Raw genomic sequence first — 13,707 nt, 5'->3', positions numbered from 1 at the left:
CTGTGTAGGCCGGATCAAGACCCAGCACATGGACCTGCTGCTTGTACCAGTAAACGATCACACTGGCAGCTTGTCATTTCCCACATAAGCTGCATTCCCTCAAGCTGTCAGTTGCAAGAAAATGGAAATCCAAGAGCCTCAAATCCCTCTGAAGTGGATGACATGATAAAAGATGCAAATTTTCAGTCCATTCTTCCTAATTCTGACATTTTCTTCTTATCCCCATTCTGCCTCACCCTGGATCTTATTCTTTGAGTTCTGATTCACTTTTCCTCCTCAGTTTTAGTCACTGTGCCTTTTTCACCAATGGAAATAATTTCTGCAGTAATTCAGAGGACAGAACATGTTTGAACTCTCCGTTTCTTTGCTTAGCACCACAATTTGTACTGATTACCTGGGCTGCAAAGAGTCAAATTATCTTCAGGGATGCACACACTACCCGACTTCCCTTCCACACAAACTTCTGTGTAAGCGAGCATTGAAAAATCTGATCATTTGGCCAAATTTCAGGAGAGTAAAATGGCAAAAAATGGAGATTTAAAACACACAAAACTTCCCTGAGAAATGTTCAGCCCACGCTTTAAAGCAAAGAGGCACTTGAACCTCTCAACATTCTAAGTGTGTATTTTAATCAAGCGCCTGGGAAAGCAGAATTTCTTTGTATAACTTGGTTTTATAAGAGCCAAACTGCTGAACTGCTAAATTCAGCCAGACTCAAACAGCCAGTGCAGGGGAAAAAACCAAAATCAAGCAGTAGAAATAAATTTTGCAGAAGCAACAACAACAAAATGCCTCATAATGGGAAATATTGCATAATTGCAGCTATGGACAAAGTTGACAGTTCTGCTTATAATGACAAATGGTAACCCCCTCCCCCAAAATAAAATAAATTTTGCTTAGAGGTACAGGACAACTGAACAAAAAACCCCTGCATCTTCAGGAAAATAACCTTAAAAATTGAAATACTAATAAAATATTTTAAAAATCCAAATTAATATACCAATATCTTTGAAGATGACATACTGCCCCACTGACAGGGCAATGCCTGCCATGCAGGCAGCCTACCAGAAAAGCCTAAAAAGATCCAGTGTCTCTATTCTGGCCTAGACTTGGGTTGCAATTTCTGTCATGAGGACACACCAGTTTGTTTGTAGAAGCCAATTTTTGTCTAGTGGCTAGGTCTCTGTGCTGAGCACAACAGACCCATACAGAGCTGAAAAGTAGGATATTAAATAATTTTGACATAATAACATCTTCACAACATCGGTTGCTGCTCAGCATTTAGATTTCCGATCCTTAAGTGCTTCGAGATTTAACGTTTAGGAATGCAGAATGTTGTGGATTTCAGTGTACTTATTTACCAAAGCACATCCTTGTTTCAAAAGACTGCACAGTTCCAGTTACCCTCAAAAACAACTTCCTATATATGTTCCCATTATCTAGCCATGAAAATCACGCAGCAGACTGTAAAAAAGAGGCGGAATTGCGGACCTGTAGCCGAGTGGTTTCCCGAGTAGCCAGTTAAACAGGGCTGGCGTGCAGACGTCTTGCGCAGCACCACTACCACCTCCTGGACAGGGCAAGCAGAGCTGCGGGAGCCTCTTCCAACGGCGCATCGGTTTGCCTTGAAGGCAGGCAGGCAGGCAGGCAGGCAGGCAGGCAGGCAGGCAGGCAGCCCCTTCCTTCCAAGGCATGCCCAGCTATCCCCGGTACTGCAAAGCTCACCTTCCCACCCAGCCGTGCCATTCCCCGCTACCGCCGCGGCCACAGAGGCTCCAGTTACACCAACTTTACCTCGTTGTTCCACAAATACAGCCAGCTCAGCCGGACAGCTTCCATTGGGAATCACTGCTGAAAGCCCCAGTGCTAATGGCAACAGAGCTTGTCTTTGGTAAAAGGCAATTAAATTGTCTTTTTCTTTTTTTTTTCTGTTGCTAAGCTATATATATATTGCTATAAGTAATGCTAATGTACTATGTGCATATCCATCCAAGCAGTAAACATTTAATGAACTATAAAACATATCTTTTTAAAAGTGTAATCTGTAAGACAGCAGGAAGATGTCCTCCTTACACTGTTTTGTCTTCAATAGTATAAAAGAGCTTCTCTAGTTAAAGACAGAAAAAAGGTCTCTATTTTTAGGTGAAGATAAATCCAGTGTTAAGGATGCAATTAAAGAGAATTTTCAATTTGTAGGAATTAAAGATCAGTCATTTCAAGATCTGGCTTGTCTTCCTAACTATAGCATATATATCTTAAAATGTTGGTGCCTCTGTTTAGATGTCTGCAGACCCCATAAAACCCCATACTCTACTATACAACCATAGAACTACTTCAATATTAACTCTCAGCAAACCTTCTACAGAAATAAAATGCCTCTTATGCTTGCTCCTGCTGATGCAACCACAGAAGTGTTTTCCTTCTTGCTGTGGCCGCCTTTGGACATAGCTGGACAGTGGATGCCTTCTCAGTCCCTCTCAATCCTACAGATACAGCAGAGATTTCTTGTCCTGAAATGTGAAGTTGAAATTGATTGTACTAATGTCCATTCTGACTGATAGGTATGGTCACAGTCATTAGGATTGCTCTGTATCAAAAAATTAGTATGTATTTCAACAGTTGCTGGTCTGTCCGCTAAGTCTTATCAGAAAATGTTTCCTTAACTATTTTTAGTTTATTATTGCATAAACATGAAAACACCAAAAAGTTGCTGTTGCTATTTTCGTGGTCTCAACAATTATCTCTGAACAGTGTCCAGTAATTTCTGCATTTTAATTATCAAATCATTCACCAAGATACTGAAATGTGTTTCATTCGGAGTCAGGATATTCTCGGAGGATATAGACCAAGTGTCACAGAACACAATCGATATATTTTCCTCATAATACATAAACAAATCCAATGAGTGAAGTCAGCTTCCCGGGCAGCACCATGTGCCTGTAACCATGAGGGACAGGATGTTTGCAGGAGACACAGATACTCCTGCTAATATGAAGAAATTTTTGGGCATCTGCTTAATTTGCATGGCTCACGGCCAAATTAATCACTGGCTTTCCACCAGAAGTATGTATTTTTTTCTCTGTGGACGGCTCGAAGAAGCCACTGAGCTTTTCTCCTCAGTTTCCTCTGCTGTTGCAGGACGAATGTGGAAACTTACTCTCTTCTAAGCTGCTTGGCAGTAAGTTTTGCGTGGTTGTGATGATCATGTAAGTAGCCAGAGGGCGTTGCTGTACTCGATGCTGTCAGGAGCGAAGCCGCGAGCGAGCGAAGCCCCTGTGCGCAGGCAGGGCCACGGACGCGGCTCCCGAGCAGCAGCGGCCGCTCCCGATCCCAGCGCCCCAGGGCGCCCAAAGGCGGCCTCAGCCCCGGCCGCTCCCGGAGCCCAGCGCCCCAGGGCGCCCAAAGGCGGCCTCAGCCCCGGCCGCTCCCGGAGCCCAGCGCCTCAGGGCGCCCAAAGGCGGCCTCAGCCCCGGCCGCTCCCGAGCCCAGCGCCTCAGGGCACCCAAAGGCGGCCTCAGCCCCGGCCGCTCCCGAGCCCAGCGCCCCAGGGCGCGCAAAGGCGGCCTCAGCCCCGGCCGCTCCCGATCCCAGCGCCTCAGGGCGCCCAAGGGCGGCCTCAGCCCCGGCCGCTCCCGATCCCAGCGCCCCAGGGCGCCCAAAGGCGGCCTCAGCCCCGGCCGCTCCCGATCCCAGCGCCTCAGGGCGCCCAAGGGCGGCCTCAGCCCCGGCCGCTCCCGGAGCCCAGCGCCCCAGGGCGCCCAAGGGCGGCCTCAGCCCCGGCCGCTCCCGATCCCAGCGCCCCAGGGCGCCCAAAGGCGGCCTCAGCCCCGGCCGCTCCCGATCCCAGCGCCTCAGGGCGCCCAAAGGCGGCCTCAGCCCCGGCCGCTCCGCCGCGGCCCCGCCCCCCGCGCCACCGTGGGCGGGGCAGCCGGCCACGTGACCCGCGGGCCGCGTGACGCGCTCGCGCGCCGGTAGCACACGTGACCGCTCTCGCGAGCGCCGGGCCGAGGCCCCGCCCCCGGCGCCCCCCCACCCCCGGCTGCGGCGGCGGAAGGAGCCGGAGCGCAGCGGCCGCGGCCTGACGGGACCCGAGCGGAGCCCCCGGCCCGGGCACGGCCCGCACCCCGCACCCCGCACCCGCACCGCCGAGGTGAGGCCGCCGCATGGGCCCTGCCGGCCCCGCGCGCCCCGCCTCTGCCCGCTCTGAGCGATCCGGGCCCGGGCCCGGGCCTGGGCCTGGGCAGGGCCCGCGCCAGCGGGCAGGCCCAGCCCCGTCTGTTCCCCCGCGCCCGCTCCGAGCCCGCGGGAGCCCCGGCAGGGGCCGGTTCCCCGGTGCCGCAGGGGCTTTCGGTGCTGAGGGCACACGCCGCCGTGCGCGGGCTTTGCTGGGACGCGCGTTCATTTTCTGAAGAGCCGGGGAGTTGCGAGGCTTGCTCGGGGCCCCGCTGCTCACACGCTGTAAGCTGTGCGTGTGCCCCGTACACAGGCACGCCTTTAAGCCCTCCGTTCTCCACAAGTCTCTTGGGAGCAGCCGGAACGGCACAAGAATTAAATGAGCGGGTATCTGTAGTCAAATTACCGAACAAATACTCATCATTGAAACGTAATGAGCTGTGTTTCTAACAAGTTTGTAACAGCTTTTTTTTTTTGTTGTCATTTCACGTGACTTGGACCACAAGGCGTGATTAAAAAGCAGCAATGCCGTTGTTTTGATGTGGGGTTTGTATGTGTGTGTGTTCCTTGTAGATGTCAGAAGACCTTGCTAAGCAGTTGGCCAGCTACAAAGCTCAGCTCCAGCAAGTCGAGGCTGCCTTATCTGGCAATGCAGACAATGAGGATTTACTGAAACTGAAGAAAGACTTACAGGTGAGAACTTGAGGGTAGGTGAAACATCAGGGTCTTTTACAAGTGTTTTAACTATCCTAAATATTTGTCCTGCAACAAAAACAGACACTTGGTGGGCTAGTTACTTTCATTCCGCATAGCTTGATATAGTCATGGAAGGCTTAGTTTCGAAAAACCCAAAGTATGGCCTATTTTAAGTGTATTTTTTTTGATTACTAAAAAAGATGTACTAATTTATACAGCAACCTTTTTTTTCTATAAACTTTGGCCAGAGAGGTGAAAGATATGCCAGTGCTGTCTTTACAGTGTGCTGGGTTTTAATTTTTTTCCCTGAAGCATTTCTCAAAGTAATTATTTTTTGTTGCTTTTACTAATGCTGAAGCCTGATGGTTTAGCTTACCATGATGTTCTTACTGAGTTCTCAAATAACTTGATCCAGAACTTGTTTCCTCATTAAATGCATTTGCAATGTTAAAAGCTTTGGAATGTAGTTCTGTATTCCTTGTGCACCTGAGTCTTGATTGTGTTTATAAATAAGAAAGGAAAAGAGTTGTGCTTTTCATTTATCACAAGAGCATAGTGTGTTCCTCACAGCTAAAGCCCATTTCTGGTCCTTGGGATGTGGTTTAGTGTCAGGAAAGCCACCAGCCTAATTTTAAATGTATGAGTGGTCTTTTAGATTCTTGTTCATATAAAGACACATTGGCATATAGCAAATCCCAGCAGTGCTGTTAAAATCTGTCATGAGAGTGCAAGATGCTGCTTCATTTCTGTTGTGGATTGCTTTAGCCATCAGGTGTGAAAATATATAAAGCTATCCAGTGCAAGGTTCAGTGACCACTGCTCTGTATGGAAATAACAGTAATAAATTGGGGCTTCAAAACCAAAACACAAGTGGTGCCTCCAAACAGTGATCTTTAGAATTCCTTTTAAACTGCAAAGGCTTTGTGCCCACAAGGCACTTTATAGATCGTCTGAATGTGCTCTGTTGTACACTGTTAAAAGCATGTGTATATTTTTATATTTTTAAAATGCACAGCAAAACCCATATGGGATGATATTTCCGATACCAACACGACCTCGGCTTTGATATGCAGAGATCATTGATGTGAAAGGACAACTTGCAAACTTTTTAATAAAAGCTTTCTGCACAGAATGGGGAAGATCTTTACACTTTCGTCCCCAAAAGGTTTGCTATCCATATGTTCCACCTTGAAAATGACATAATGTTTTGCAGACTTGATATATGCCAACTAAGCAAACAACTGTAAGAGTGGGTTTGATGCATCAGTGTCCCAACTAAACAGCTTTTTGTCTGTTCCAAAAGATTACTAAGGTTACTATGTTACTGGAACATCCTTTTCCTGTTATAAATGCTGATGCATTTTGTATGCTTAGATTATTCAAGATTAAAATATTAGAAGAAACTGCTAGAAGTACTTAGCTTTTCACTTTTTGGTTCGCCACAGCGTTTTTAGGACAGTGTCTGTGCACCCAAGAACCAAACTTACCTTTTCTGGGATTGATGGCAGCTGTCAGCTTCTGTTATTGGAGATGAGATCTGTGGGTGTTGTGCTCTGAAGTCTAGAGCTCTGTCTGGCTTTGACCAGTTGGTCAGGAAAAATCTTGGCAAACTAAGTAGTGTTCCCTGTGGGTCACACCTCCTTATCATGGGGATGTGGCACCAAGCCATGTTGTTCAACCTGTTTGCCTGTACTGAGCTGCTGTGGTAGTCCAAGTCCTGCTCAGCAATTTTCTTGGAATGATCTCTTCTCTTAAAGACTTGAGAACTGTCTCATGGCTTGCAGTAAAATTCACGTCTCTGTCTTGTGAGCTGAGCATTACGGTATGTAGATATCAGATGAAGATTTTTACCAAAAGTTTGGTAATTTTAATAGCCTGGTATGTAAGAGACTTTATTGAATTCAGAGGATTCTTGGTAGAATTGTCTGAAACTATTCACATCCAAGTTCTAGAATAAGCCATCTCTGAGACAAGAATTAGTCAACAGTTTGGTGTTACAGCTAGTTCCAGTACCTGAAGCACTTGTTTTCAGGAGTGGCTTGTGCCTGATGTGATGTACTTGACCTGCTGAGAGAGATACTTGTCTCAAGCCACAATGCCTCCTGGATTTGCAGAATACAGCTACCTGTATGTTAAGGAATAGTTTGGGATTTTGCACCTGGGAGGGAAAATTAGGCTAATGCTGTATGTTCTCAAATTAGGTAACTTGATAATTAAAATCTGTTGTGCTTCAGCTGTGGTATTAGGAAAATGGTGAGCTAAGTAGTAGAAGTAATTGTGAGTTCCTGTGCTCAGAGTTGCTACTGATTGTGCTCACTGGAGTACTTATTAACCAGCAGCTCCTCCAAAGCAAAGAGCAAAACTTTTATTAGCTGTTGGAAATTCAGACATTAACATGCTGCAACAGAAACAAATTGTTAGGCCTTGATGCTAGTTGTATAGTTTATCAGATAAATGTGCATGCAAGTTTATGATGTATTAACTTACTTGGAAGTGCTTACAGTCCTTTAGATTCTTAAGGGATGATGAACAGCTCCTTTACTGCATTTTCCTGAGTCTCTGTATGCCCATAGCTGAAGTAAGATGTGAAATGGGGAGGAAAGTTCAGGCTTTGAACATTGTCTGTAACCCTCCCCTGACTTAAGTGTTTACTGTTTGTTAGGAGAGTGACTGGTTCATGCTGAGGTACTCAAAGAATTGAAGAATTTTTCTTCTTTAGGGCCAACAAAGTTTCTTTGCATTATACAGAAAGTTTACATGGCCTTTTAGGTGCTGTCTCCTTTGACTTTTAACCCTAGTGAAATCCAAGAGAGGTCTTGATTGCTTAGTCTTTAATGTAACATTTACAGGAAATTGGGTGAGGTTTTTGCAAGCTCCTGCCTGCAAATAAATAATGTGTAAAGAAATTGGGAAATTCTGTTACTTTGTCATCTTGAATTAGCAAGGGAAGGCCTGACCTGAAATCTCAAAGTGAGGGAACTTAGGAAAAAACAATCACTCCTATAAAAATGACTTAAGGAAACCAGTTCTTTATTGTGCACTTGGATGCTTTCTAGCAAAATGAGAGGGCTGCACAGCTTGGAGGGTGCTCTGCCACCCTGACTCTGGATGCTGCAGTTCAGCCAATAAAAGAAATGCTAAAAAAAGCTACTTTTTGAAAATTGGAGGAGGGCATGGGCAGCTTTACAGCAGTACAGTGAGGACCATACATATTTTTATCTACAATTGCAAATAATGAGTTTAATTAAATTACTAAAAAACCAAAGCGAGTGTAATTCACACATCAGCAATGAATATAGTACAGCATCTTTAAAAAAAACCAAACCAAAACCAGTAAGCTTGGGGTAAAAATATGCTTGGTATGAGGAATTTGAAAAAATTACTCTTTGTGGGTTTTTTGTCTTTAATAGGAAGTCATAGAGTTAACCAAAGACCTCCTTTCAACACAACCTTCGGAAACTCTTGCGAATTCTGACAGTTCTGCGTCCGCCCTGCCCAGTCACTCATGGAAGGTTGGGGATCGGTGTATGGCCATATGGAGTGAGGATGGACAGTAAGTGTAGAAAACTTCTCTAACAGTTACATGAAATAGTTCAATGGTAAGAGACTTTCATTCAGTTTGAATTGACCAGAGTGACGAAAAAAAAGAAATTATGAAATAAATGTGGTATTAAGTGTTCTTGGACTGTTCATAAAAGGTTAGTATTGCAGGTAGCAGTGTCACTGATTACTGTGAAGAAAAATTCTTGCTGTATCTCAGTTTGGGCCTCTTACTGGAAATTATTTTTAATTTAAAAAGATGGGTTTGGATATAAAATAACTAACTATGTAATGTAATTGTAGAATTAACCTTTTGGGTTTGGTCTCTTATATATTAGCCTGTGTAGTTCTGGGAACCCAAGCAGATCATTATGACTCCATAAACTTCAAAATTAACATTTAGAAGTTACTTTTCATACTGCAAATGTGTAACTGTTGCAGTTTTAAAAAAATAACTGCTTATGCAGGACCAGTATTGCAATTGTTACCACTTAGAGAGAGGCTCTATTATTGGATGAATGTGCTTCTTTTAACAATGTAGTAACCAAGTAAAGATTTTGGTATAGCTGTTGATGTCCTAAGTAGAAAACTAATCTAAAAGTGAACAGTTCTTCTGTGTATTAATGAATAAAATATTTTTGTGGTAGAACTTAAAAATTGAATCTCTTAGTCTTAGGTCACCATTGGGTCATGGATTTTGTTCTGATCCCTTGGTTACAGGATCAGAGCTTGGGGAAGAGTGTGTTAGAATGTTAATGGAAGTGCATCTTATTGGACTTTACTGTTCTGCTTCTTTTAGAAAACCTTTCTTCTGTTGCAGCATTTCTTAAGTGAGCAGTGTTTCATAAAGAACTAGCCAGACTTTGGGTTTTTGTGTGTTTGCACTTAGCTCAAGATGTTGGCCCACTGAAAACACACAAGAAATTAATTTAGTTAATTATTCCAATTAGTTAATTGGAATATTGTCTATGAAACACTTCTTTTTTTCCTCTGTTTGCTCTAGATATATCCTTTTGCCCTTAAGTTAGACACAGTTATTTTAAATATTTTTGGAACTGTCACTTGTCTTTTTTCATTTTTCCCAGTTTGAGGTCACCAAAGTGTTTCACACACATAAATATGAAATGGACTGATTTCTGTGAAAATTTCACAATTGCTGTTTTAAATCAATAAGAAAACTTTGAAGCTTAAAAGTGTTGAAGAGGGAATGTTTTGAAAGCTTCAGTTTTTCTTAAATCTTTGTGTTATGGAGAAAAATGGAACGAAAGCTTTGCACTTCTGAGCTGACATTTCTAAAACTCCTCAATGAATTCTGTGAATGCAGCAATTTTTTTCTTATTCCATGACCTGCCAGAACTAAAACCAGATCAGGATAGCTGATTAGACTGGCCCCAGCATTATTCATTACTTGTGATAGTTGTGAGGGCATTGCTTGTTGAAGCTAAAGGTCAAATACAGCAGATTCCAGTCTTTGTGCCTGTGTCCCTTTGACCTTAAGACAATAATCTCTTGGTTTGTGTATTACCCCTGAAAATGAAGGCTGGTGTCTGCATATTTGTCACTTAGTGGCATTAGCTGGCTGATGTAGGTGTTGAAGGGCTGAGTATTAAAGCTTTACTCACATGCTTACAGCCATGATATCTTTACAGGTGTTACGAAGCTGAGATTGAAGAAATAGATGAGGAGAATGGAACAGCTGCAGTTACATTTGCTGGATATGGCAATGCTGAAGTCACACCTCTGTTCAACCTCAAGCCTGTGGAAGAGGGAAGGAAAGCAAAAGAGGACACTGGCAACAAACCCATGTCCAAGTAAGTAATACACAGCTGGAAGTCTGAATGCTGCTTTGTGGGTTGGTTTTGAGTCGGTTGTTTTCTTCTTCTTCTCCCTCAGCTATAAAAATTAGTAATTGGTAAAAAATTCATAATAATGAAATAGGTGGTGTTTTTTTGTTTCTTTTTGTTCTCAATTCACATTTACTTAGTATCCTGCTGTGTGTAACACAGGAACGTATTTGTACGGGCTGAAAACTTTTTTTTACCTTGGAAAAAAAAAGATAGTACATCAGAGATTGTTATAGCTTCATCAGAGTTTGTTATAGCCAGTGATCCCTTCCCTAAAAGGTTGTTCTGAGGATGCTGCATCGTGGCATAGATTGACTCAACTTCCTTATCTTCACTGAAGTAATCTTTGTCCTTTTCCTCCCTGTCCAATAATTGGTAGCATCAGAGTCCTGCAGACCTCCAGAAAAGTTTGGGCTTTTCGCTCCAATGGGTTATTCACACTTTCCGAACCCGAGATGTTTCTGAAGTGTAGAAGTGCTGAAAGGCCCCATTTCACCCAGAAATGAACTGCACCCAATCCCATGGGTGGCTGTGTCTGGCATGGGCTCCTCAGGTGTGCTTGGTGGTTGTTTTAATGCCAAATACATAAATTAGTAAGGTAACGCTTATTAATGGAAAGATTAGGTTTGGATTTTTAGGTTTTTGGGATTTTTTTTTTTTACCTCCTAGAAATGGTGAATATTTACAAGTTTTATTTCTGTAATTTACTTCTGGAAAACTAATGTGCGTGTCTGTTTTACAGTCAGATTTTAGGAAGAGGCACATGTTACAGGAAGAGGCACAAACATAAAATGTGGGGTTTGTGGTTTTTTTTTTGTTTTGTTTTTTTTTTTTTTTTCTTTTCTCCAGAAAAGAGATGATAGCCCAGCAACGAGAATATAAAAAGAAGAAAGCTTTGAAAAAAGCTCAGAGAATTAAAGAACTTGAACAGGAACGCGAGGACCAGAAAGTCAAGTGGCAACAGTTTAACAACAGAGCCTATTCTAAAAACAAAAAAGGCCAGGTTTGTTTACTTTTGTCAGTATGTGAGTAGCAATGGGGAATAGACTTCTTTGCAGTACCTTGGGAGAAAGGAGGTGGTTTTTAAAGGGATGCAGCGTGGGGCTTTGGGTGTCTTTGGGATTCTGAAGTGTGCATTTTTGTATTTTGTGCACTTCAAATGCCTGGTTTTTTTTACTGGATTGTTTTAGAGGCGTGCTACTCCTAAGAGGGTGAGCTTGCACTTGGCTGGGAGAACTAGGCTTGCATCAGTTGCCAGCTGGTGTTTGTGGGAGCCAAGAACCTGAGGGCCCCTCTAAACCTCCAAGTCTGGCTTCTTGCTGTATTTATGACCCAGCAGACACAGTGCTGAGGACATGCCCTGGAACAGCAAGTGTAGGTCAAAAAAGGTAGCAAGGACATTAAGTCTTACTCCATTTCTGTCATGGCTTGACCAAGAGCTGTCAGTCATAGTGGTAAAACTTCAATCTTCCTTTAGAGCAATTATTAGAGATACCCTTATGAGAGGTGAATTTTATTCCTTATTGGCCTGACTTGGGAACCTCAGTACCACAATCATATCCAGTACTGAGGTGCCAGAAGTTCCCAGCCCCATTGCTTCATTCAGTGACAACACATCAAAGCTGAGCTGGCCCTTAGAAAGTGTCCCCATCTGTAGGGCAAAAGTTGAGAATGTTGAAGCACTTCAGATGGTAATGATTGCTTGTTGGCTTGTTTGTTTGTTTGTTTGGGGTTTTTTGGTAAAATTTAATAATTTGTAATTATTCAGAAATGGTGTTTTCTGTTTTATTTCCAGGTGAAAAGGAGTATTTTTGCTTCCCCTGAGAGTGTAACTGGCAAGGTTGGCGTTGGAACATGTGGAATTGCAGACAAACCTATGACACAGTATCAAGATACCTCTAAATATAATGTCAGGCATCTGATGCCTCAGTAACAGGTGAAAAAGGTGGAACTTCATCTCTGCAGGGCTTTACACTTAACTTTTTATCATTATATTTTTCTAAAAGTAAATTATTTGTTGGCACATAGTGAGTAGTCCATTTTGTCACCATCACTTTGGCTTCAGCTGATTTGAGCCTTAAATCTCTAGCAATTGATTTGAACCCCCCAACCATTAAACTTTTTGTAGCAGGTAAATGTTCATGAACTGCTGTTGCCTGTTACTTTCAAAGCAGTATTTGTCAGCTTTGAATCTTTCATTCATACCAGTAGTGAAGGTTTTTTTTTTCCCTTCAAAAAAAGTGGTGGTATAAAAAGGGCACCTTAAGAGCCTCCCTGGTTTCTGTAGTCACGGTGCTGTCTGTGACATGCTCAGCATTACAGAGCTGCTGCAGCTCTGGGAGAGAGCTGACATGTCACATGGAATTGCTAAAAAAGTTTAAATAACTCCCTTACAAATCCACTGCAGATCAGTTTGTACAGCTGTAAATGAGGGCAGAACAGGGCTGATAGGATCTTTATTACTAGTGATCACTTACATTCTAGAAACAATGAATTTGACTTAATTTCAGTCCAATTTTCTTGCACTTGAATTTAAGCAGAGGAGATGCTGTTTCTTGTTGGTTGTTTTTCTTTGTTTTATAAATACTCATCAAATTATAATAGGAAGCTAATGAATTGTAACCAGAAAACCATAGGACAAGGAACTGTACTTAAGAGTCCCCACCCATCCCCAGGGATCAGAGCTGGTGCTGTGGAAAGGATCTATCCTGTCCTCCCCTGTAGATCTTGTAGGTGTGTTGGTACAGTCAGAGCAGTGACAGCCTGTGCCCATCCAGGCAAGGAGAACCACGGCACAGCAGATCCGAATGCCTAGGTCCCACTTAGTTAGTTGTGAGTGAGTAAAGGTTAGTTGGGAGCTTGTCCTTACATAAGTGACTGGCCCTAGTGTCCATTGTACCTTCAGCTGTATTACAGTGCTGCTGAGCCCCTTCAGTTTTCTTCAGGAATCCCTATGCTTTTTTGTACTCTGTGATTTGCTTTCCTCTGTTCCTTGTCTCGCACTTACGGTAGTGATGCCACCTCTGAACCCGTAATGCGTTTAAAGAAGTTAATGGGTAGCCCTGTATACAATGTAGATATTATTTTTGTAAAATCTAGGACTGAGTTAATGGACAAGAGTACATCAGCTGTTTCCCCCATTAAATAAAATGTGTGTCTTGTCCATTAACCCTGACCATTATTTCCCTGTATATTATGTTAATGTAGCTCATTTTGTAATTTGTTAACTAGATCAGGTCACGTCAGCAATTGTTGATGCACTGATTGGTGGAAATGTCCATCAGTTACCTGAGTCACAACTCAAGCTAAACTCTACAAGCAGTAGTTTAGAATCCATACATAGAAAAAAGTTCTCCCTGTAATGGGAGAAGGTGATTTTTATGAATACAAAGTGTGTTAATTTCAGTTTTGTATGTTTAACTTTTATTAAATAAAGTGTTTAAAATCTGATGGA

At 43.0% G+C, this 13,707-nt stretch overlaps 1 protein-coding gene across 1 annotated transcript; it reads left to right on the top strand.

Annotated features, from left to right (window-relative positions):
- Positions 1 to 4,032: 4,032 nt before the first annotated feature.
- Positions 4,033 to 13,707, top strand: SMNDC1 (survival motor neuron domain containing 1). The gene is made up of 6 exons (XM_068198022.1): positions 4,033 to 4,150; positions 4,747 to 4,866; positions 8,280 to 8,422; positions 10,059 to 10,220; positions 11,103 to 11,256; positions 12,049 to 13,707. The coding sequence occupies exons 2-6, from the start codon at positions 4,747 to 4,749 to the stop codon at positions 12,184 to 12,186; spliced, it is 717 nt and encodes a 238-aa protein (XP_068054123.1). The 5' UTR covers positions 4,033 to 4,150; the 3' UTR covers positions 12,187 to 13,707.

Source organism: Anomalospiza imberbis, chromosome 8, assembly GCF_031753505.1.
Source record: "Anomalospiza imberbis isolate Cuckoo-Finch-1a 21T00152 chromosome 8, ASM3175350v1, whole genome shotgun sequence".
NCBI classification, from domain to species: domain Eukaryota; kingdom Metazoa; phylum Chordata; class Aves; order Passeriformes; family Viduidae; genus Anomalospiza; species Anomalospiza imberbis.
The sequence above is the reverse complement of the archived record's forward strand: the minus strand, read 5'-3'. Positions and strand labels throughout refer to the sequence as shown.

Coding starts and splice junctions, on each gene's coding strand:
- SMNDC1 (XM_068198022.1), top strand. CDS start 4,747: ATGTCAGAAGACCTTGCTAAGCAGTTGGCCAGCTACAAAGCTCAGCTC. Junction 4,867..8,279: donor AACTGAAGAAAGACTTACAG/GTGAGAACTTGA, acceptor TGTCTTTAATAG/GAAGTCATAGAGTTAACCAA. Junction 8,423..10,058: donor ATATGGAGTGAGGATGGACA/GTAAGTGTAGAA, acceptor ATATCTTTACAG/GTGTTACGAAGCTGAGATTG.